This window comes from Eubalaena glacialis, chromosome X (assembly GCF_028564815.1).
Source record: "Eubalaena glacialis isolate mEubGla1 chromosome X, mEubGla1.1.hap2.+ XY, whole genome shotgun sequence".
NCBI lineage: Eukaryota > Metazoa > Chordata > Mammalia > Artiodactyla > Balaenidae > Eubalaena > Eubalaena glacialis.
In genome coordinates, this window is record NC_083736.1 from 65,339,854 (window position 1) to 65,365,784 (window position 25,931).

Consider the following 25,931-nt stretch of genomic DNA (forward strand, 5'->3'; position numbering starts at 1 on the left):
AAAGTGTAATCTGCTGTTTTTGGATGGAATGTCCTATAACTATCAATTAAATCTATCTGGTCTATTGTGTCATTTAAAGCTTCTGTTTCTTTGTTTATTTTCATTTTGGATGATCTGTCCATTGGTGTAAGTGAGGTGCTAAAGTCCCCCACTATTATTGTGTTACTGTCGATTTCCTCTTTTATAGCTGTTAGCAGTTGCCTTATGTATTGAGGTGCTCCTATGTTGGGTGCATATATATTTATAATTGTTATATCTTCTTGGATTGATCCCTTGATCATTATGTAGTGTCCTTCCTTGTCTCTTGTAACATTCTTTATTTTAAAGTCTATTTTTTCTGATATGAGTATAGCTACTCCAGCTTTCTTTTGATTTCCATTTGCCTGGAATATCTTTTTCCATCCCCTCACTTTCAGTCTGTATGTGTCCCTAGGTCTGAAGTGGGTCTCTTGTAGACAGCATATGTATGGGTTTTGGTTTTGTATCCATTCAGCAGGCCTGTGTCTTTTGGTTGGAGCATTTAATCCATTCATGTTTAAGGCAATTATCGACATGTACCTGTGACCATTTTCTTAATTGTTTTGGGTTTGTTTTTTTAGGTCCTTTTCTTCTCTTGTGTTTCCCACTTAGAGAAGTTCTTTTAGCTTTTGTTGTAGAGCCGGTTTGGTGGTCCTGAATTCTCTTAGCTTTTGCTTGTTCGTAAAGCTTTTGATATCTCCATCGAATCTGAATGAGATCCTTGCCGGGTAGAGTAATCTTGGTTGTAGGTTCTTCCCTTTCATCACTTTAAGTATATCATGCCATTCCCTTCTGGCTTGTAGAGTTTCTGCTGAGAAATCAACTGTTAACCTTATGGGAGTTCCCTTGTATGTTATTTGTCGTTTTTCCCTTGCTGCTTTCAATAATTTTTCTTTGTCTTTAATTTTTGCCAATTTGATTACTGTGTGTCTCGGCAAGTTTCTCCTTGGGTTTATCCTGTATGGGACTCGCTGTGCTTCCTGGACTTGGGTGGCTATTTTTTTCCCATGTTAGGGAAGTTTTCGACTATAATCTCTTCAGATATTTTCTCTGGTCCTTTGTCTCTCTCTTCTCCTTCTGGGACCCCTATAATGCGAATGGTGTTGCATTTAATTTTGTCCCAGAGGTCTCTTAGGCTGTCTTTGTTTCTTTTCATTCTTTTTTCTTTATTCTGTTCTGCAGCAGTGAATTCCACCATTCTGTCTTCCAGGTCACTTGTCCGTTCTTCTGCCTCAGTTATTCTGCTATTGATTCCTTCTAGTGTAGTTTTCATTTCAGTTATTGTATTGTTCATCTCTGTTTGTTTGTTCTTTAATTCTTCTAGGTCTTTGTTAAACATTTCTTGCATCTTCTCGGTCTTTGCCTGCATTCTTTTTTCCAGGTCCTGGATCATCTTCACTATCATTATTCTGAATTCTTTTTCTGGAAGGTTGCCTGTCTCCACTTCATTTAGTTGTTTTTCTGGGGTTTTATCTTGTTCCTTCATCTGGTATGTAGCCCTCTGCCTTTTCATCTTGTCTGTTTTTCTGTGAATGTGGTTTTTGTTCCACAGGATTGTAGTTCTTCTTGCTTCTGCTGTCTGCCCTCTGGTGGATGAGGCTATCTAAGAGGCTTGATGGGAGGGACTGGTGGTGGGTAGAGCTGACTGTTGCTGTGGTGGGCAGAGCTCAGTAAAACTTAAATCCACTTGACTGTTGATGGGTGGGGCTGGGTTCCCTCCCTGTTGGTTGTTTGGCCTGAGGCAACCCAACACTGGAGCCTACCTGGGCTCTTTGGTGGGGCTAATGACAGACTCTGGGGGGAGGGCTTACGCTAAGGAGTGCTTCCCAGAACTTCTGCTGCCAGTGTCCTTGTCCCCACGGTGAGCCACAGCACCCCCCCCCGCCTCTGCAGGAGACCCTCCAACACTAGCAAGTAGGTCTGGTTCAGTCTCCCCTGGGGTCACTGCTCCTTCCCCTGGGTCCCGATGCGCACACTACTTTGTGTGTGCCCTCCAGGAGTGGAGTCTCTGTTTCCCCTAGTCCTGTCAAAGTCCTGCAATCAATTCCCACTAGGCTTCAAAGTCTGATCCTCTAGGAATTCCTCCTCCCATTGCCGGACCCCCAGGTTGGGAAGCCTGACGTGGGGCTCAGAACCTTCACTCCAGTGTGTGGACTTCTGTGGTATAAGTGTTCGCCAGTTTGTGAGTCACCCACCCAGCAGTTATGGGATTCGATTTTACTGTGATTGTGCCCCTCCTACCGTCTCATTGTGGCTTCTCATTTGTCTTTGGATGTGGGGTATCTTTTTTGGTGAGTTCCAGTGTCTTCCTGTCGATGATTGTCCAGCAGCAGCTAGTTGTGATTCTGGTGTTCTCACAAGAGGGAGTGAGAGCACGTCCTTCTACTCCGCCATCTTGGTTCCTCCTGATGCTTGAGTTTTAGTGACAGGATTCTGCACAGTTGTCCCTGGAAGTCTGTGTTAATTGGGAACCATTTTGCCTTTAGAACTTTGGGTTTGAACAAAGCCAAATCACAGGGAGAATTCCAAATTTGCTGCAAAATAAAGGCATGTTTTTAGTTCCACTGGGTCCTTTGTGTTTTCATTGGTTGGTTGGCAAAAATCTTAGGGACTCCTCAGGGCTTCTCATTCTGAGAGAGGTGCCTCTCTGCACGTGGAAGACTGATGAGCAGGGTAGATGGGGATGCCAGGTAGCCCCTTTTGTTTCATTCTTGATGGATTACTTTAGTTCTGAGATGTTTGCTATCAGGACAGTCTTCCTGGTTTAAATTTGCTTATGGATCTGTGATTTTTTTCCCCCATTATTTAGTCGTAAATTTGCCCTTTTTGATGAACAGCATCGAGAAGAGATGCGAAAAGAACGGCGGAGGATTCAAGAGCAACTGAGGCGGCTTAAGCGAAACCAGGAAAAGGAGAAGCTTAAGGGTCCTCCTGAGAAGAAGCCCAAAAAAATGAAGGAGCGTCCTGACCTAAAAGTAAGTATATGTGGTGTGATCATAACTAAGAAAGCATACCTTTTCCCTTAGCTTTTGGCATCCTCCCTTACTGGGAATGAGGGCAGTATTGTGGAAAACTAGTTTGAATTGATGTGGCCACTTGGGTGTTATTAGTACTATTGTGACTGCTACTGACAACACCAGACTTGATCTGGTGTCATTGGGTGTCATTTATACTTCATCCATTGGAAATATTTTCTGTGAGTTGAGATAGGTGTGGTGGATTTTTTTTAACATGTACGTGTATGTACTTACATGAACACATCTTGTTTTTAAATTGCATGTACTAAAAGAAGCAACAGAAAAAAACATACAGGTTGCTTTGCATAATTTAGGTGGGATTCCAGATATTACTGTGCAGTGTAACTGTAACGTGCATCACAGAATGAGGCAACTATATATATGTGTATGGCTGGTTCGCTTTGTTGTGGGGCAGAGACTAGCACACCATTGTGAGGCAATTACACTGCAATAAAGATGTTAAAAAAAAATTGAGGCAACTGTGGTACAGTGGAAAGAGCCATGGACTCGGAAACAGAAGATCTGGGTTCAGGTTCTTGTTCTGCCATTTAGTAGCTCTGTGACCGTAACCTCTCCAAACCTGTTTTCTCTTCTATAAAATGATACCTATCTCACACTGGTGTTGTATTAAAGTATATAATGCATGAGGAGCACTTTATAAACTGTAAAATTCTCAACCAATGTGAACTGCTGTTAACACGTACTGAGGTCATTAAGTATTTTAATGTTTCTTTCTTCTATGTGATATTATATAAGTATTGTATGATACAGTATTGATCCACTTTACAGATGAAACTGAGGGCAGTTGCAAAAGTAAGATGGAGACTTGGGTTTTTTTGGTTTTTTTGCCACACTGCACGGCTTGTGGGATCTTAGTTCCCTGACCAGGGGTTGAACCCAGGCCTTCTGCAATGAGAGCACGGAGTCCTAACCACTGGACCACCAGGGAATTCCCGGAGACTTGGTATTATTAAGCCTTTTCCTTGAGGCTGGGAATACACCCATGCTGGCTGCCTGTGAGGCTGAATGCAGCCTTGGGCTTCCAATAGCCTTTCTTATGCATATTTAATATTTTCATAGTTTACAACTTAAATTGGGGGTAGAAATCCTCTCCCTTTTCTCCCTCACTTGGTTTTTAAAGTAATGTTCAGTCTCTGGATTTCATTTTGTTTTTAATGTGTCATTTCCATACATGCACTTTTGTCCAGTGCCTTCTGGTTGAAAGGCATATAATGATTGTTAGAATAAAAGTTCTGGGCCTGCCTTTGTTTCTCTTCTACCTTCTATATATTTCTTAAAGCTAACACGAAGAAGCCTGCTTACCTCTGACATGTTGATACTTTTCCTTTTGCAGCTGAAATGTGGGGCTTGTGGTGCCATTGGGCACATGAGAACAAACAAATTCTGCCCCCTTTATTATCAAACAAATGCTCCACCTTCCAACCCTGTTGCCATGACAGAGGAGCAGGAGGAAGAGTTGGAAAAGACAGTCATTCATAATGATAATGAAGAACTTATCAAGGTTGAAGGGACCAAGATTGTCTTAGGGAAACAGCTAATTGAGAGGTAAGAGATAGCAGGTGGGAGAGATCTGTTGGAGGTTGGTGATATCAATGGGTGGCAGGGGTGGATGTGATGTGTTCTCTGAAGTGGAACGTAGGACATAGGAACTTTGATGGATTTTCCTCACTAATTGTTGCCAGTAATGAAAATTAGTCTTGTGAAGCACTCATTAAGCTCCACCACTTGCCCTTGGGCATGCTGCCTAACTTTTCTGAGTCTTAGTTTCCTTATTTACAAAATAAAATCACCCTTACAATGGTAACTATGAAGGTAAAATGAGGGAGACTATATAAAAAATGTAGTATAGTGCCTGGCATATAGTAGATGCTCTTCCTATTCTACTTCCAGGCACTTGTAATATTTGTAAGGTCCCTGATCTCAGATGTTCTGATAATGGACCATCCAAAAAGATTAAGGAGACAAACTGTGCTTATACTTATCTGTCTCTTGCCCTCAGAGAATTTGATAATCAAGTAGAAAAGTTTTTAAATAAAAAAAATTCTCCCCTAAATTTTTAGTTTGAAAATTGCAAACCTACAGAAAAGCTGAAGGAATAATAAAGTTTGTTGTTCCTCTAAATTCACCAGCTGATAACATTTGTCACATTTGTTTCATCTTTATATATCTAAAACATTTTCTTTCTGCTGAAGCATTTGGAAGTTTTAGGCATCATGGCATTTCACTCAGATTCTTTAGCACACATCTCCTAAGAATAAAGATGTGGCAAACATGATACTATTACTACACGTAAGAAAATTAACATTAATTCAATAGGATCTAATATTCAGTCCTTATTCAAATTTCCCCAGTTGTCTCAATGTCCTTTATTGCCTGCCCCTCACCCCCCTTCAGGATCCAATTCCAGTTCAAACATTAAGTATTTTGAGTCTCTCTTAATCTAGAACTGTCCTCCCCACCTTTTTGGTTTTCATGACTTTGAATGTTTTGAAGAGTCCAGGCCAATGGTCTCATAAAATATTCCACATTCTGGATTTGTCTGTTTTCGCATTGATTATATTCAGAGTAAATGTCTTTGGCAAGATTACAACATAGGTGGTATTATGTACTTACTGCACCACATCAGGAAGCAGATAACGTCAGGTTTTCTCAGTATTTTGATTATCTTATTAAAGTGTTAATCCCCAGATTCCTCTATAATAAAGGTATGTTTTTTCCATTGTAATTAATATGTGGGTGAATATCCTGGTTTTTTTTTAAATTTTTTTTTTTTTTGGCTGTGTTGTGTCTCCATTGCTGCACGTGGGCTTTCTCTAGTTGTGGCAAGTGGGGGCTACTCTTCATTGCGGTGCGTGGGCTTCTTGTTGCAGTGGCTTCTCTTATTGCGGAGCACGGGCTCTAGGCGTGCAGGCTTCAGTAGTTGCAGCATGCGGGCTCAGTAGTTGTGGCACGTGGGCTCTAGGGCGCACGGGCTTCAATAGTTGTGGCGTGCAGGCTCAGTAGTAGTTGTGGCTCGTGGGCTTAGTTGCTCTGCAGCATGTGGGATCTTCCCAGACCAGGGATCAAACCCGTGTCCCCTGCATTGACAGACGGATTCTTAACCACTGCACCACCAGGGAAGTCCCTTTTTTTTTTTTTTTTTCAGTAGCTTGAAACAACATACATTTATTATCTCACAGTTTCTATGGGTCAGGAGTCTGGGCACAGCTCAGCTGGGTCCTCTGCTCAGAGGCTGCCTTCAAGGTGTCACTAGGGACTGCGGTCTATCCTGCTAACAATCTTTCTCTCAATAGTTTTAACATCCATTGATGATCATTACCTGACAACTCAGTTATTACATTGGGGGTTGCTTAATGGTGGTTTTTCTAATTCTTTTCATTCTTTCTACATTAACTGGCATTCTGTAAAGAGCTTCCCCCTCCCTTTTTTGTTTAGGTATTACTATAGATTCTGAAATTCTTTCTTTTGGAAACTTTAATATATTAAAATCTATTAACATCATTATTAATTTTGATGGCCAGATTGCCCCAAATTTGATCCCTTCAAGCCTGACCTGTGTCCTTTTGAAATGACCCTATAAATTTTGAAAACTTCTTTGCTTTTTGGCACGAGATGTTCCAGGCTGTCCTTGAAATTTCCCTGTCCCAGACCCAGAATCAGCCATTTCTCAGGGAGTCCTGGTTCCTTTTATTGGGGAATGGTATTTAGAAACCAATATCTAGGTGTTAGGTATGCTCATTGCCACTGAGATGTCATTGCTTCTAGGCCCTTAGTAGACAGAACTAGGAAATATACATATATTGTAAATCACAACTTCATATCGATACCTCCAATTCAAATTGTATTTACAGCTTCTTCCTCATCTTCCTCCGTTTCATATTTGTATCTTTTCTTTGGTTCCCAACATCAATATATTTATTCATTTGCTCTGTCCTATGATATGTACAAAATAGTTTGAGAATTACAATACCAATACTACTACCAACAACAAATCTGTACAGTAGGTTCAAGGTGTTTTCTATAATTTGTTGTCCTTGGATTATATGCCACTGAAGTTGTACAGTCAGGGTATTATATTCAAAATATATTTGAATTCTTTTTTGAGTATATAATTTTTAATTAATTTGATATGCAGTTATATTCATTTGTTTCTGTTTCTGTTTAGATTTGAGGGTTGTTTTCCATCCTCGTTAATTTAATTTATCAATATCTATAGTAGTCATGTCTTGAAGCACATTAGAAAAGGAAAATGTAGTATCTTGATCCCATATGATGGAAGGGAAAAAGGTGGATGGGCTTTTAATGATTGAGGGAGACTCAAATTAGTTTTTCTTTTCAAACCTGCTTTAATTTCTTCCTTGTTTCTATTCTGAGTAAGTTAAATTTCCTAGCCCTTTAACCCAAAGATAGAATGTTGGAGCTGGGAGGATTCTTGAAATTCCTTTAGCCTAGTTCCCTTATCTTCCAAATAGGAAACTGAGGTGAAGTTGTGGCTTGCCTAGTTCTTTATTAATTTGGAGATCCTATGAGGCCTTGCCTGATCTGAGCCTTAGAATGTGGATGTCTGGCCTTTGGTTTGGCTTTTTCCTCCCCAGGCTCATGCTCAGGTACTTTGGACTTTTTCATTGTAATTGCTTTTTTTCTGGGGACTAGAAATAGGGACTGCACGCTATGAAAGTGTTATTGATTGCAGTGCAGATGAGGTTCGCAGAAAATCTCTGGTTCTCAAGTTCCCTAAGCAGCAACTTCCTCCCAAGAAGAAACGGCGAGTTGGAACCACTGTTCACTGTGACTATTTGAATGTGAGTATTGGCATTGCTGCTTTCTGACCAGATAGGGTTCTCATTAATTCCCCCAGCCCTCTAAGCCATGGCCCTGATATAGCCTTAGATTCTCTCCCTTTGGCCTTGCCCTGAGAATTACGTGTACTGTTCATTACAGGGTTTCCAAAATATATATTTATTGTGTTTATTTTTTTTTAATCTAAAGAAGCATTCTGATTTCTTGTTTTTCCTTAGAGACCTCATAAGTCCATTCACCGGCGCCGGACAGACCCCATGGTGACATTGTCATCCATTTTGGAGTCTATCATCAATGACATGAGAGATCTTCCAAATGTGAGTTCATTGCATTCAGATCTACAGTATGGGTGGCAAGGCTGTTCTGTGTGATTTCAGATAGATGGCAGTAGAGTGTAGTCCTAGGAACCTGGAACTCCTAATTCTTTGGGATATAGTTTTTCATTTATTTTTTAACAGTTTAGTAGAGGAAACAGACCTGCTCCATCTAGAAAGATTCCTTTGAGAGTTGATGGCCAGGTAGAGACAGGTAAGATGTGAGAGAGTCTTCAGGAATTGGTCTGGCAACTGTTCTTTGCTCATGGATGGTGCTGGTTCTTGTTTGCACAGACGTACCCTTTCCACACTCCAGTCAATGCAAAGGTTGTAAAGGACTACTACAAAATTATCACCCGACCAATGGACTTACAGACGCTCCGTGAAAATGTGCGTAAACGCCTCTACCCATCTCGGGAAGAGTTCAGAGAGCATTTGGAGCTAATTGTGAAAAATAGTGCAACCTACAATGGTAAGAATCACCTGTTCTTTGACTGCAAAGGTCACCTTTCAGATCCTTATTTATCCCTTACTAGTCCTAAATTTAGACTAGATTGGACTGACTGAAAGGACCTACAATGTATTAGTGCATTTTGGGGTTATGAAAATCAGGTAATGTACATTTTAATCATTTAATAAGTATTGCTTCTTTTTATTCCCACTGTTTTATGTATCCTCTAGAGAATGTAGAGAATCTGTTGAAATGAAACAATTGCATGAGAAGCAGTGGGAGATAGGAGTGAGCCTAAGTAAACAGAAGGGAGAGGCATTCAGTGTGGATGGAACCCCCGCAGAGTATATGCTTGTTGACCATATTTGTCTTTGATTTGGTCTACAAATCTGTTATAGGGGCTGTTATATGTCTACTTTGCTCAAAAGCTGGGAAGGCAAGGAGGAAGAAATCTGTTTTCTGAGTCTTAAAGAGTTCAAGAAACAGTATAACTTCTGCATGTAGAGGATAAAGTTTTCTGGTTTCCAGTTGTATCCTTAGTGTAGGGATTAAGGTTACAGATAGAGTATGAACTATGGCTCTGCCAGTTACTAATTGAGTTACCTTAGACAACTTATTTAACCTCTCATAGCCTCTTCAGTTTTCTTACCTGCACACATGGGACAATAGTAGTACCTAGATTTTAATACGTTTCACAAGCAGGCCTGACCCATTTATCTAGTCTCATCTCCAGTGACTGGCTCCCAGACCTACTATAGATAGAGATTCCTGCTATGCTCAATGTTGTATTTAACTAAATATTCTATACCATGTCTTCATGCCTTTGTACAGTATTTGCCCTTTGTCTGGAGTGCCCTTTATTCCATTTCCATTCATATTTCCAGACCAACTCATATCATCTCTTCATGAAGACTTATTCAGATTGCCCAAAGCACCCATTTTTTCAATCCTCTGTGCCCCCCTAACACAATTAAATCAAGTTTTATAGCTCTTATGTGTTATATATAATTGTTTATATATCTGATTTTCCCATCACTTTGTGACCTCCTAGAGAGACTATTCATCTTTGTATTCCAAGGGCCTAGCAGAGTACCAGACACATACAAAGGAAGAATAAATTTATTAGTCCCAACTGTCATTCAAGGTGACAAGGATAAATGCATAAACAAAAATCAGCTTGGAAGGGGAATGGGAAGGTAAGAGTTGACTTTGAAAATACAGAGCTTGAGGTACTTGTGGGTCATTTAGGTGGCAGTGTTCGTAAAAATTTGGAAATTTAAGTTATGACTTTCACCACGTCACCCTCTAACTCAATCTTCCTTCTTCCTCATACCCAAATGCGGATAATAGTGTTAATAGTAGTAGTGCCACCATTGCTAGTATTGCTGTCCATCTAGTTGTACAACCTAGAAATGTTGGCCATTGTTATTCCACTCTCCCTGCCCTATACTCATAGATCACTAAGTTGCATAAATTGTACCTTCTAAATTTTGCCGGAATACATCCCCTTCCTTTTGGTCTCCATTGCTAGTATCTTAGTTGAAGCCCTTGTCGTCTCTTGTTTGACCTCTTGCAATAGCTTCCAGACTTTCTCTCTGCTGCTTGCCTTAATTCTTCATACTGTTGACAGGGTATTTTTTTCTGATACACAAATTTGAAAAATTACTCTCTAGCTTAAAATCTCCAGTGCCTTTGTACCTCCTATGAGACCATTGTAATATGTCCCTTCTTGCCTTTCCAAGTTCCATTTCCTATTTCTCCTCCACACATACCTACCTGTATTCCAGTTGTACCAAACTACTTGTGATTCCTGTTGTGAAATTTATTGTTTCATGTTTCCATGAATTTGCTTACTTAACATGTTTTTGCATACTTTTTCCTCCCTCTGGAATGTTTTTCAGCCCTACTGTCTACCTGATAGACTTCTCTTGTTTAATAACACTGCTCGATTGTCATTCACAGCAAGCCTTCCCTACTCCTCCCTGGTACTCAGATTTAATTGTTGTAAAACAACTTCAAACACGTTGCAACCCCTCCATAGTTCATAGTAATCAGTGTATTCCTCTATTTGCACTTACACTCACTTTTTAAAAACTTTATTATGGAAATTGTTAGGCATATACAGAAGTAGAGAGAAAGTAAATAAACTTCAGTGCACCTATTCACCCAGTTCCACAATCACCAGCATATATGGCCAGTCTTGTTCATTGTTTAGCCTGTATTTCCAGACATCATATCATTTCATCTGTAGATACTTCAAGCACTTACACCCTGTCTTGCAATGCTTTATATTCGTATCATTTTCTTTGACTAAACCAAGAACTCTCTAAGGTAGGGACTGTGTCTTATTTTCCCTTTATTCTCAACATTGAACATATCACAGACAGTCATTAAACAGTTGTTGAATGAATAAACAAATCCCTGTTAATTAATTAATAAGTAGTTGAGAAAAGAGCTGAGTTTTAGGCTCTGGGGAGCACTTACACGAAAGAATTGACAGAGGAAGATAAGAAAGTATACCGAAAGGAAGTAGCCAGAATTACTGTTTTTTTACATGAAAATGTTTTCACTATCCCTATGATGAGCTTAAATTAGGGTAGCCATAAGCAGGGAATGTAGGAGATAGTTGGAGGATTCTGTGAAGCTCTTGTTACGGATTTCAGGGAAACTAAAGTAATAGTCTGAGGTGGGGTGGAGATTCTTTTCTGACAAAGGCTTTGGATTAGCCGTATGTTGGGTGGACATCACAAACCATGAGTTCTGCAAACAAAAATTGCAGTCACAAATTTTGTATGCTAAGTATGGAAAGATTATAAATCATTCATTGGTCTCCTTAGCCATCCTTAAACAAATTGTCATTCCCCATCCATAGTTTTATTTTCAAGGTATTAAAGGCAGCAGTATCGACAGTAGTACCACTATGTATGGATATACACAAATAAGGGAGAGAGTTAAAATTAGTTTATTCATCCATATTGTGCATCTGCTATGTGTTAGGCACTGAAAAATGGAGATAAGACTGATACATTTGTCTAACCCAGCAGCTAGGCTGGTGCCTGGCACATATTAGGTGATTAAGTAAATGAGTTAAAAATCTGGAGGTGTTGGTAGCTCTTGCCTCCCATTTTTAGTGGTCCCATCTCTTTTATTGTTCCTCTGTAATCTAGGGCCGAAGCACTCATTGACCCAGATCTCTCAATCCATGCTGGATCTCTGTGATGAAAAACTTAAAGAGGTAAGACATTTAAAATGAGAGAAAAGCAGTAGAATGAAGCTGGCAGGTACCAGTATTGAGGAAGTAGGGAATGTAACAGAAGGAAAAGTAGAGAAATGAGGGAGTAGCCAGTCTTTTGTACGTTAGAGTCTGGAGGGGACCTTAGAAATCATGTAGTCTAATCCTTCCCTTTTGTAGATGGAAAAACTGAGGTCCATAGAAGAAACTAATTTGTCTTGGGCATCATGGCTATTAAATAGTAGGGCTACGATTAAAATATAAAATCCACATAACTCTTTAGAAAGGGCCAAGGAAATTGACTTCCCAGGAAGTCAGCTGAAGCTAAGAGACTGTTTTGGCAGGGAGAAATTTTAATTTTTAAAAGATAATCTATCTGTATTTCATCTTCTTAACAACAAAAAAAATGGCACCTTAATAGGCTTAAAAAATATAAGTATGATGATGTTAATATTGAAGTAGAAATTCCATAAAAGAGGATAACCAAATGGCCAGTAAACATGAAAAGATTCTCAACTTGATTGATCATTGGGGAGATACAAATTTAAACCATGATTAGTTAACACTGCATACCTCCCTTAGAAAGGCTAAAATTTAAAAAGACAAAAAAACAAAAGACTGAGTTTTAGTGGGTGAGGATATGGAGCAGTTGACACACAAACTTTTTCCTAGTGCAGTCTAAAATGAATTTATTGGGTTAGATTCCCTTACACAAAAGTCACTACTCAACAATAATGTGTTCAGTGTTTTCAGCAATAGTTTTACGGCAAAAGCAGTCTGATAATTAAAACTTAATTTGGTGAAGATGTGTTTGTTGTGGGAGCTAAGCTACTGATGCCCAGGGATGTATATTTTTGATGTTCTACAAGAATAGAAGATAGAATACCTAAAGGAATTGGTCAGTACATCTCTTTTGATCCTTTTACTGGAATATTATTTCTCTTATCTGGACTTTTTGTCTGGAACTGAATAGGCCACAATTCAAAGTTAGACTTTTTGGGACAAGGGCAATAGACAACTGAACCTTAAATTATCCTTAATACTCTATGGTGATTATACCTCAGGGAAACCCCTGCCTTTCCTTTGCTTTGTTTCATGTCAGAAAGAAGACAAATTGGCTCGTTTAGAGAAAGCTATCAACCCCTTGCTGGATGATGATGACCAAGTGGCATTTTCTTTTATTCTGGACAACATTGTCACCCAGAAAATGATGGCAGTTCCAGATGTAAGTGGTCTGTGTGTTAAATATTGTGAAGATAGTACAGGGGAGAGGAAAGGGTGAAAGGATGTGTGCATGTGTATGTATGTTGGGGAGTCTGGAGCATGGTGTTTGTCAATTCAAAATGGTATATAATTTTAAAAAGAAACCGTTTTGCTCTATGAGTGCATTATCATTGAAATCAAAGAGGCCAGGAATCTGTGATATAGAGAGGTTCTTTATACCTGTTGTTGACATTCAGTATTTTAATGCTCCTGAATAGCCCTGGAGAGAAATTAGGATGCCAGCTAATGGGAGGTTTTGGATTTAGAGGTGCTTCTTAACAAATGAGCGTTTGATAATTACCCAGCATTCGTTGTCTTTTTTTTTCTTTTTTATTTATTTATTTATTTTTGGCTGCGTTGGGTCTTCGTTGCTGCGCGCGGGCTTTCTCTAGTTGTGGTGAGCGGGGGCTACTCTTCGTTGCAGTGTGCAGGCTTCTCATTGCGGTGGCTTCTCTTGTGGAGCACAGGCTCTAGGCGTGCGGGCTTCAGTAGTTGCAGCACATGGGCTCAGTAGTTGTGGCGCACAGGCCCTAGAGTGCAGGCTCAGTACTTGTGGCTCACGGGCTTAGTTGCTCCGAGGCATGTGGGATCTTCCCAGACCAGGGCTCGAACCCATGTCTCCTGCATTGGCAGGCGGATTCTTAACCACTGTGCCACCAGGGAAGTCCCGCGTTTGTTGTTTTTTGTTTCATTTTTTGTCTTGCAACTTTATGGCAGGGGTACCGTGTTGATTCTGTGTATCATTTTGTTGTAATGATCCTCCCTAGGGAATTCTGAACTGAGTTTCCTTTTGTGTTGTAGGCATATGTTGTGTATGCAGTAACGCTATAAACCAGAGGTCCCCAACCTTTTTGGCACCAGGGACCGGTTTTGTGGAAGACAATTTTTCCACGGATGGTGGGTGGGGGACGGTTTCAGGATGATTCAAGCGCATTACATTTATTGTGTACTTTATTATTATTACATTGTAATGTATAATTAAATAATTACACAACTCACCATGATGCAGAATCAGTGGGAGGCCTGAGCTTGTTTTCACTTGCCACTCACTGATAGGGTTTTGATATGCGTCTGCAAGCAGTTGATTTATTATGGTCTCTGTGCAGTCAAACCTCTCTGCTAATTATCATTAATTATCATCTGCTAATCTGTATTTGCAGCCACTCCCCAGCGCTAGCATCATCACCTCAGCTCCACCTCAGATCATCAGGCATTAGATTCTCATAAGGAGCATGCAACCTAGATCCCTCACATGCGCAGTTCACAGTAGGGTTCATGCTCCTGTGAGAATCTGATGCCGCTGCTGATCTGACAGGAGTCGGAGCTCAGGCGGTAATGCGAGCGATGGGGAGTGGCTGTAAATACAGATGAAGCTTCACTTGCTCGCTCGCCTGCCCGACGCTCACCTCTTGCTGTGCGGCCCGGTTCCTAACAGGCCACGGGCCGGTACCGGTCCATGGCCTAGGGGTTGGGGACCCCTGGTGTAAACCTTCTGCATGGGACAAGGGAATGAGAGATTTTAATTGTGAATATAGAGCAGGGATCCTTACCCTACCAGGGCACAGGAACCCATAAAGGAATCCCCTTAAATTATATGCAAAGTTTTGTATGATTATGTGTCTTTCTGGGAAAAGGGTCCATAGCTTTTGTCGGAGTCTTAAGAATATTTGTGACCCAGTGAAGTTTGAGAATCTCTGGTATAAAGAATGGTTTCCATTTAATTTCTCATGCTTTCTTTTTGCTAGTCTTGGCCATTTCATCACCCAGTTAATAAGAAGTTTGTTCCAGATTATTACAAAGTGATTGTCAGTCCAATGGATTTAGAGACCATACGTAAGGTGAGTGATTTGGTCTAAAATGTCTTTTGGGAATCAAGTAACTTTGTGTATCTGAGTCCCTGATTCTTTTAATCACAGAATATCTCCAAGCACAAGTATCAGAGTCGGGAGAGCTTTCTAGACGATGTCAACCTTATTCTGGCCAACAGTGTTAAATACAATGGTGGGTATTTCTCCTTTTTTTCTCTTTCCATCAATATATCCATCCAACATTAGTTAGCATTATTAAAATTTAAGTGCATAAAGCAGGCTTGAGCCATGGTAGTCAGCAGAATCAGTCATGTGACTTACTCTGCATTTTTTTTTTTAAAACAGGCATGTACTTTAGTGTGTTCTGTAAAGTTTGCTAATAACGTTTAATGATGAAAAAACAACGTATATTTATTTTCTAAACTTTGGAAAGCACCGAAAAATGAGATGAGAATAAAAATCAAATGGATATTACTTTGGGCCATCACTGCTTTCCATGAGATGTGAAAACTCACCTATGCCCCAGGCCCTTAGATGGAGCTTAGGGAAATGTGTTAAATATAGACCATGGTGTGCTTCCTCAGAGCATGGAGTTTTTGCTCAATATATGAAATGATTGAATAATGTATCTCAGGTGCTGTGCTAGCTACTTAATCTACCAGTGGGAAAGACATCATTGTCCTCATGTCAGTGAAGAGAAACAGTTAAAATGCAGCTTGGCAAGGGCTATATTAGAAGGATGTACAAAGTGCCCTAGAGGAGAGGAAGGAGCACCTTCACCTAAGGGTTAGGGAAGGCTTCATAAACAAGTTAATACAGTTCAGTTTTGAATGGCTCACTTAAGTGAACATCAGTTGAGCACCTAATATGTGCTGGCACTGATAGATGTTACAAATATAAAGTCAAATTAGATATGTTCTCTGCCTCCAAATTGGTTATAGATTAGTTGGGAAAACAGAAAAGAAAAATTACAGAACTTAAGTATTATGCTAGGTGCATTCACAGAGTGCCAAAGGAAAACAGAAACAGGATATCTAAATCAGAGTGGGATTAGAGGAAGCTTTCTGGAAGAGAGTTTTCTTAAGCTGAGTTCTAAAGATCAATGGAGTTTGCTAACCAAAAAGTGAGGAGAAAGCGTTCTAGGCAGGGAGAAGAGCAATATATGAAGGCACAGAGACCTGAAATTACATCTTGGGTTTAAGAAACAAGTTATTGTGGTTGCAGTTAAGTGTACATGTTGATGAATGACTGGTTATATATAGAGAAGTAGACAGGTGTCAAATCATAAGAGGGCCTAGTGTATGCCGTGTGTCATACTTAAGAGCTTTTACATTATCCTAAATGGAAAAACGTTGAAAGAATTAGGCAGCAAAATGACAATCCCAAATAACTCCTGAAGCAAAACAGAAGAGGGAGCTAAGGGTATTTGAGAGAATTGCCTAGCATACTGAGGTCTCAGCTAAAAATCCACCTGATTGTATGACTTTTCTGCACAATATTCAGGAACCCAAGTAGTGTGGCTGTTAAGTTTGCCAGATAGAAGGGACAGAGAATTAGAAAAAGGAGGTGACGGAGGGGACAACCAGAAAGACAGATGAGGAAATGGGTATTCTGGGTATAGAGAATAGAATATCATGGAGGAATGAAAGAACAGGGCAAGTTCAAGGAACTGTACTTGATTAGAACCTGTATATTTCATTAAGAGAAGTGGTAGGAGGGCTTCCCTGGTGGTGCAGTGGTTGAGAATCCGCCTGCCAACGCAGGGGACACAGGTTTGATCCCTGGTCCGGGAAGATCCCACATGCCGCGGAGCAACTAAGCCCGTGCGCCACAACTACTGAGCCTGTGCTCTAGAGCCCGTGAGCCACAACTACTGAAGCCCACATGCCTAGAGCCCGTGCTCCGCAACAAGAGAAGCCACCGCAATGAGAAGCCCGTGCACCGCAACGAAGAGTAGCCCCTGCTCGCCGCAACTAGAGAAAAACCCGCGCGCAGCAGCGATGACCCAACACAGCCAAAAATAAATAAATAAAATAAATAAATTTAAAAAAAAAAAAAGAGAAGTTGTAGGAGATGAGCCTTCCACTTTTGTTCCGTCTGGGTTGCGTTAAAAGAATCTGCGTCGTCCCTTGTGCCCTTCTTATTGCTGATTGGAAAGTGGAAATGACTTCTGTCAGGTCATTTATTTCTCCATTATTGTCTCCTGAAAGCACCTAAAGCTAATCAGCCAAAATTCTGGTAATAGAAGTTGGCAGGCTCACAGGTGTCTAAAAATGAGTATAACAAGTAATAAGCAAGTAAGAGTGTTACAGAGAGGACGCTTGGCCTGGTAATGGCTGCCTGAAGATAGAGGGCAGATTTATGAGGAGCTTATGTAAGGCAACAAGAAAAACCCAGAAGATGCTAATTGAAATGAGAAGAGGGCAGATGGACAAATCACAGAAGACAAAAATTAAATACCAAATGAAAATGAATATTCAGTTGTACCTAGTAATCAAAGAAATGCAAATTGAAACAGACCATTTTTTTGCCTATTAGATGAGCTCAATTTCTCTTTTTTTTTTTCAATTTCTTTTTTAATGGAAGTATTCAAAATGCTAGTGAGACAGGTACTCTCACATATGCTGTTGGCAGTGTAACATTGTTAGACATTTTTAGAAAGCTCTTTGACAGCATTGAGACTTAAAAATAGTTAAGTGAACAGACTTCATAGTCAGGTAGACTTGAATTTGAATATTGGCCCCACCACTTCATAGCACTGTGACTTTGGACAAGTAACTTAGACTCTGCTTTCTTTTCTGTAAAATGGGGAAAATAATAATACCCTCCTCAGAGGGCTATCGTGAGGATTAAATAAAATAATGCATGTAAGTGCTTAGCATGTGGTAGGATAATCTATCCTAATCAGAGGTATAGACAAAGCTGTTCATGATAATGTCATTTATATTAATTAGAAATAACCTGAACGGTTAATGTAAAGGGAATGACTAGTTATTGTGCCACCTGTATGATGGATTGCTGTGTAAAGATTGAAAGCTTATTTTAAAAACTAATGACAGTGCTCACTTTGGCAGCACATATACTAAAATTGGAACGATACAGTGAAGATTAGCATGGCCCGTGCGCAAGGATGACACGCAAATTCGTGAAGCGTTCCATATTTTTTTGTTATAAAGCAGAAACTAACACACCATTGTAAAGCAATTATACTCCAATAAAGGTGTTAAAAAAAAAAAACTAATGACAAAAGTGCTTAGAATGTTAAGTGAGAAAAGCAGAACACATAACTTTATGTCATCTCAGTTATGCTTTTAAGAAAAGATACATAGAAAAAAGACGTGCTGGTGATAAGTGATTATTTCTGAGATGTAAGGTTACGGTTGCCTTCATTTTCATCTTTTGTATGTTTTCCAAGTTTTCTACTGGTATGGAAGGCAGGAAACTCTTTCATGAGGAGGTGATTTTTGAGCTAAATTTTGAAGGATGACGATTATTGTAGCTAATTCTTTAGTGAGCACCTGCTGTGCCAAGCAAATAGTCAAGTGGAGAGGGGTGGGGAAGAAGTTCCAGGTAGAGAGTGCAAATGCTAAAAAGATGAGAGTGCCTTGGATAGGGCAGTGCAAATAGTTGAGTTTGGCTAGGGTGCAAAGTGGGAGCTAGTTTTGGTGTTAAGAGATTAGTTTTTAAAGTTAGATGGGGCCAAGTAATGAAAGGCCTAGTATGCCTTTAAAAGGACAGACCACCATAACAGGTATTTTAGTAAGATCATTCTGGAAGCTATATGAAGAATAGATAGGAGGGGAAATGAAATATGGAGACCAGTAAAGAAACTATTGACAACAGTCCAAGTCAAAAGTACTGAGAGCTTGAACTAAGTTAAGTAGCAATAAGAATGGAAAGATGGGGACAGATGGTAGAGATATTGAGGAAGTAGGATTGATACCTTTATAAATGGTTGGAAGTTGAGGGTATGGGTAAAGGACAGGGAGAATTCAAAATGATGCCAAGTACTCTTATGCTCTTGGTGAGAACATAAATCAGTACAAACTTTTTAGAGGACTAGAAATGTGTATTCCCTTTGACTAAGCAAGTTCATCTCAAAGGAATACTCCATACAGGTTTGCAAAGGCATACGTACAAATGTACATATGTTTGTAATTGCAACATTGTTTGTAATTGCAAAAATATAGGAGCATTCTAAATATCCAACAATAGGAAATTGGTTAAATTACGGTACATCTGTATGACGGAATACTGTTTAGCCATCAGAATGGTAGATTAGCTAACAAATAAAGCTGTACCTTACATATGCTGATATCAAAATATATCCAAGATATGTACTGTTGAAAACTAGATCACTCAACAGTATTTACAGAAGGAGTTGCAAATTCAGATCCTATGGAGGCCAGACAGGTAACATAAATGAGTAGAACAGGCTCAGTAGGAATGGATGAACTGGAGAGCACATCCCCCATCTAAAGGGCTCAGTCAGTATTTTGTTCAATTGTTGTCACAGAGTAGAATTACTAAAGGGAGAGGTGGAGGATAATCTTCACTTTATACTTTTTTGTACTTAGGTGTTTGAATTTTTTTAATTGAGCATGAAATACTTTTGTAATTAAAAATAAAGAAATTTCCGTTTTTTGGAAGGATGGATAAGTCAGATGACATTCAGAATTCTGACTTGGGCAAACTGGTGGTGCCATTGACTAATACAGTTGTCCCTCGATATCTGCAGGGGATTGGTTCCGTGACTCCCATGGATACCAAAATCTACAGATGCTCAATTCACTTATATAAAATGGCATAGTATTTGCATATAACCTACACACATCCTTCCATATACTTTAAATCATCTCTAGATTACCTACAATACCCAATACAATGTAAATGCTGTGTAAGTAGTTATAAATACAATGTAAATAGTTGCCAGTGTGCAGAAAAATCAAGTTTTGCTCTTTGGAACTTTCTGGAATTTTTTTTTGCAAATATTTTCAATCTACAGTTGGTTGATTTCCATGGTTGCAGAACCTGTGGATACAGAGGGCTGACTATAATAGGAAATACAGGAGGAGTGGTTTTGGAGAAAAGTGGTAGAGTTCAATTTGGGCTATGTTGTATTGAGATAGGACATCCAAGTGAAGACTTTCGGTACGTAGTTAGCTATATAGAGGTCCAAAGCTCAGAAGAGAAGTCTGTACTATTTGTACATATGGATATTTTTTTCAAATCATCAGCATATAAAAATATAAATGGATGAGCTCAAATAGGGAGTAGGGTACATTCCTTGAACCCCCTGATGCTGTAGGTGAAATATGGTTGTATGTTTTTCAGACCATAGCTTTATGATATTACCAAAGTTGTATGTGACCCAAAAAAGTTAAGAACCACTGTTAAGAGAGAATGTAGGATGAGAATATACTCGACAAATACCAAATCAACATTTAAGGGATCAGGTGGAGAATACTGAGGAGTGACCAGAATGAAAGAAGGAAAACCAGAAGAGAGTAATGTCCTGGAAACCAAGAGAAGAGGAAAATGGCCAACAGGTCAAGTGCTACGGAGAAGACCAAAGAGAACGGTCATTAGAAGAGCTATTTCAGTGCAGTGGTAGAATCAAAAGCCAGACTACAGAGGATATAAATGAGTGAGAATTAAGTGGAGACTGAAATTTGCCCGTGAAGGGAAGATGGAAGACTGTAATCAATGTTTTGGAGGGGACGAAGGCAGTTGGACAGAGGGGACGTTTGTATAGGTGAAAGAGAAGAAAATTAAGAATATAAGATAGCATCCCTATGAGAATGGGAATATAAACATTGAGAAAGTTTCTGCCCAGTAGCCTCTCATTTTCTCTGCAAAGTAGCAAACGGGGTCTTTTGCTAAGAGTGGGTGAGATGGTGGGAGAGAGAATTTGAAGAGAAATGTAGATAAGGGTTTGAATTATCTGTTGTAGGAAATTTGAAAAGGAGCTGACTTAGAGACATTTCAGAAATATTGAGCAGCCTTTGAGGGTCCAGCTGAAGTTGGAGATCATTCATTTTTATAACAGCATCAATTGGCACAGTTGGGTAACTTGTCAGTGCTCATCAAACCACATGTGGAAACAAGGCAGATGGTAGAATTGATTCAGGATTGGGATTTTGTTTCTGGATGTGTCGCAAAGATCGGGAATTGACAGTGTTAGCAAGAAAAAAAAAGTTGATGGTTGAGCTTCTCAAACTTTGTCACCAAAGGTCCCTTTATAGCAGAGGATTATGACTACGTAGCCTCTAGTTTGGGGGGAGTATCCCAAAGGAGCTCTACAAAAGCTTGAAATTTCTTTGGCAATTCATGTTTTATCTTTTAAATTTATACTGATTTTGTATTAGGCGAAATCTCTTTGTACTTTAACATGTTTCAAATTTCTTACCAAATTATTTTATATCCTCCCCCTCCCCCACCCCCACCCTCACCTCTATCTTCAAGTAAAACTGCTGATGAAGAAAGATAAATGACAGTGATCCTATAGCTTTCTTCAGTATACTGCTACACATTGCCTTAGTTTTTGAACTAAAGCCAGGAGAGGCTTGATAGAGACAGGAGTTAATGGGGATGCAAGTTTCCTTGAGATCAGAGAGAGAATGAAAAAACTGGACAGATACAAGGCTGTGATAAGGAGGTGTAGTATGTTGGCATTGAAACTTTCAAAGGTGAAGCAGTTTTTAGTAAAGGCAACATTCTGGATATAGTCGTGGATATGCTTGGCTGGAGTGGAGGTGCGAACCATTGGCATGAAGATTTGCAAGGATTTTGGATGGGTGGTACATGTGAACATTAGAGTAACCCACCATGATGGGGAGGGATTTGGAGCCAAGAAGATTGTGCCAGGTGTGCAAGTCCTTGGTGAATGTGAGTAGGTTAATGATGGTGAGTAAAGGTGAAGAGCAAAGATCTCAGACTCAGGTGGCCTGTAGGGGCCAGGCAAGTAATGTAAATGAGTGAGGTGGGCCAGGTGTGGATTGTGGTAAACTGGAAGAGTACATATTCCATCTAAAGAGGCTTGTACTTTACTACATCTGATTGTTTTCCTAAGGAGATGAGTATCCAGCGTCACTAGGTATCTTAATTTTTCAGGAGAAGCTGAAAATCTGGATTTGTGTGTGTATGACATTTCCCAATTTTTACATATTTGCAAATAGTTAAAAAATTTTTTTTTAACTGTGCAAGCCAGATAAAAACATCTATCTGCAGGCCAAATCTGGCTCCAAGGCAGCTGGTTTTCAACCTCTGGCATAGTAGAGAACAAGCCTCAAAGTAGGAGGGATTTTTTTCTTTTCCCCAAGGGGAAGTAAATAATAATTTGTTAGCAGCAGTGGACAGCCTGGAAGGCTGTCTTCCCCCCATCCTTAACCAGTGGGTGAGAGTGTAAGAAACCTCTGAATAGGGCTGTAAGGGTAAGTGGTGTCATGAGATAAGAAATGTCACATTTTTTATACTAAAAGGACACCCATCATGGAGTTGAAGGCACATATGAGATGTTTCCTACCATCAGGTACTATACACAAAATAATACTTTTGTTTAAAACTGTGTTGGTTTGGCCAGATACAAACCTGCCTCTGTTTCTAATTAACAGTAACAAAGTCCATGTGGAATCTATTCCCTGCTTTAAAATTTTTATTTCAAAAAATTTTACTAACCAAAATTAGTAGAATGGTATCTCTAGTTAACATTATTTTGACTCTTTCCATTCAGATCCTTCACACATAATATCACACTGCATAGTGGTGTATTTCCATAGCATTTTATATACCTTCATTGACTTATCCCGTATTATCATGTATATGACACATGAGCTATATTGTACATAGCTAGAATGCTTAACACTAAGGTTATCATCGGGCAACAAGTGGAAGATAAGTAATACTCCAGATGAAACTGCACCTGGAAGTATGCAGTACACATTGGAGGACACAGTCTTGTACTTGAGGTGGTGGTGATGGACTGCACACTGATATCGGAGTTTAGGCCTTTAGGCCTTCCAGATACCACATAGGTACTGAATCAATCTCAGAGCCTCTGTTCATGTTCAAATTACATTTGAAGGAACGTTAATAATCAAGGAAACCCAAAACTTGGGATTGGAACTATTTGCAATAGTCTTAAAAGGCACACAACATTCCATGTCAGTGAGAGAGTCATACAGATAAAGAAATCCTGTCTGAAAAACACAGCCCACATTTTTTACTGGTCTTAACAAAGCCACAAAGTCTTAAGTAGTTGGCAGAGGCCTTAATACTTAACGTTTGATTTAAATTTAAGGTAAACTGCATAGTCTGTACCTATAGATGGTGCCGAGCTATTCATGACGAAATCCCTTTTCCCAAAGACTTTCCTAGCAAGTTCCTTCTCCGGTGTTCTTCAAACCAAAAAGTCAACTCCAAGAAGAAGCCATCTTACCTACGATAAGTAGATGATATATCATAAAATCTGAGCGCCTGACGTTTTAGAATGCTCAATAGGACCCTACAATCTAGATTAGATAAAAAATAAATTTACCCAAAAAATCTCTAGGGTAGTTTTTTCCTACACTTTTGTTTGAGTAATTCCCAACCCTGTGTGAGCTCTAATAGTTGTTCTGCTTATAGGACTCTTTCCGGAGTTTCGTCATGTACATGTGCAGCTTAGTATTCAGCTGAAGACTCAAGAGAGCCTTTCTGAAGATCTTAGGTTATTTTTCTGTGGAGTTCTCTTCTCTCCAGATCTGTCCTGCAATTTACAGCTGTTTTAGCCTCCTCAGACTCCACTATCTGGCTCTATGGCTTAGCGAGACTGCTGTGCTTTTCTTGGGTTCAGCAGAAAGCCAAGGACAATTGTAGGGCTCACTTCCTTTATTTCCTTTCTCCCAAGAATCACAGTCCTATACTTCCTGGTTGGAAACAGTTGTTTCATATGTTTTTTCCAGTTTTCTGGTTACAGTGGGAAGACTAGTCCAATAGCAGTTACTCTATCATGCCCAGAGGTCTTTTAGGTTTATGGTATTTTCTGACATATAGAAACTTCATTTTTATGTAGTTACATTTATCAGTCTTTGCCTTTATGATTTCTATCTTTGGTATAATTGTTTAAGAGACCTTCCCTACCCCCAAGATATCCAGCTGTATTTTTTTCTAATACATATAACATTTTAAACGTTTGAATGTTTATTGAATTTTATAAATAGAATCTAAGGCATAAGGTAAATATCTAACTTATTTTCTCTTCCAAAGGATTAGCCAGTGTCCAAGTTGTATTTATGGAATAGACTATCCTTTTCTACATTAGTACAAAATACCACCTTTATCATATACTAAATTCTTATATATATTCTTGAACCTATTTTGGAGCCTTCTATTTTGTTTTATGTGTTTGTTTATCCAATCTGCACTGTTACCACCAGACAGTATCACTGTGATCATCATTCAGACTTTATCATTTTAAATTCCTCTGCTGGACTATCTTCACCCAAGTATCCTAAATACACTCTAGGATCATTTTTGTTAGATTCTATCTTGTCCATAAATAGATAGGTAGGTAGGTAGATAATACTGACATTTTAATTTGTGGATTAATTTGAAGAGAGTGTATATCTTTATAATAATACGTTTCTTCATCTAGGAGCTCATGTTTCTTCATTTGTTCACATTTTCTTTTACCTCCTGCAACAAAAACTTCTAGGTTTTTTGTATAATTTCTAAGCATCTTTTGTTTATTTCTATATGTTTTATAGTTTTTGTTGCTATTGAGCATCGACTTTTTTCTTGTTGAGTTTTTCCCTAGTTAATTAATTAATTAATTAATTTATAAATTTATTTTAATTTTGGCTGTGTTGGGTCTTCGTTGCTGCACGTGGGCTTTCTCTAGTTGCAGCGAGCAGGGGCTACTCTTCGTTGTGGTGCGCGGACTTCTCATTGCAGTGGCTTCTCGTTGCAGAGCATGGGCTCTAGGCGCGTGGGCTTCAGTAGTTGCGGTGCGTGGGCTCAGTAGTCGTGGCGCACGGGCTTAGTTGCTCCACGGCATGTGGGATCTTCCCGGACCAGGGATCGAACCCGTTTCCCCTGCATTGGCAGGAGGATTCTTAACCACTGCGCCACCAGGGAAGTCCCTATTCCTAGTTAATTTAAAAGTTTTGCTACTGTTGTACATGTGCTCCCCGCCCCCAAAGTGATTATTAAATCTAAAGGTTTCAATCAGTTTGAAGAATAGTATTGTTCATAGGTTAATATAATGCTTAAAGTATTTCTGTATACTAGTTGCTAAGTCTGTCCTTGAGACTACTCTGTAAGTTTGGCCATTAATAAATATTAAGGTTCGTTGTTTTTTTCTGTCAATGACTCTCCTTAGATTGGGGCCAAGATATAAGTATTCCTACATACAGGTTAAGTCTTTCACATCATTGGAGAGAATAAAATCTCTTTTGATCGTAAAAATGGTAAAATCTACACAACATAACAATTTACCTTTTTTAACCATTTTTAAGTTTACAATTCAGTGGCATTAAATACACTCACAGTGTTGTGCAACCATCACCACTATCAATTTCCAGAACCTTTTCATCATCCCAGACAGAAACTCAGTACCCATTAAACAGTAACCACATTCTCCCATTCCCCCAGTTCTTGGTAACCTCTATTCTACTTTCTGTCTGTGAATTTGCCTCTTCTAGGTACCTCGTATGAATGGAATCATACAGTACATAGAATATTTGTCCTTTTGTGTCTGGCTTGTATTTCACTTTGCATAATGTTTCCAAGGTTCAACCATCCATGTTGTAGCATGGATGAGGATTTCTTTTTTTGTCTTTTCTTTTCTTTTTTCTTTTAAACGAATATGTAACGTCTCCTATTCTTTACCTGCCATTCATGCCTCACTTAGCTTTAATCTGGTTCTACCCTGCCCGGCATACCAAGTGAACAGTATTACATAATTGCCTGGTATAGTGGGCACTTTTCAAGTCCTTATCTTGACCTCACCCCAGTATTTGACATTAC

The 25,931-nt window shown here is 39.4% G+C and overlaps 1 protein-coding gene and 1 non-coding gene across 16 annotated transcripts in view; both read left to right on the top strand.

The window, feature by feature from the left end:
- The window catches only part of TAF1 (TATA-box binding protein associated factor 1), an 82,343-nt gene that overhangs the window by 27,097 nt on the left and 29,315 nt on the right, over positions 1–25,931 (top strand). For 10 of the 15 annotated variants that reach the window (XM_061179339.1, XM_061179331.1, XM_061179325.1 and 7 more), the window contains 9 exons: positions 2,828–2,993; positions 4,390–4,601; positions 7,750–7,858; positions 8,075–8,173; positions 8,465–8,642; positions 11,789–11,856; positions 12,956–13,078; positions 14,862–14,954; positions 15,033–15,117. In XM_061179339.1, the coding sequence (XP_061035322.1) occupies positions 2,828–2,993; positions 4,390–4,601; positions 7,750–7,858; positions 8,075–8,173; positions 8,465–8,642; positions 11,789–11,856; positions 12,956–13,078; positions 14,862–14,954; positions 15,033–15,117 (1,133 nt within the window). The other 5 variants (XM_061179335.1, XM_061179337.1, XM_061179333.1 and 2 more) reach the window with 5 other exon arrangements.
- Positions 17,983–18,089, top strand: LOC133082846 (U6 spliceosomal RNA). The gene has a single exon (XR_009699062.1). It is a non-coding gene; the product is annotated as a U6 spliceosomal RNA (small nuclear RNA).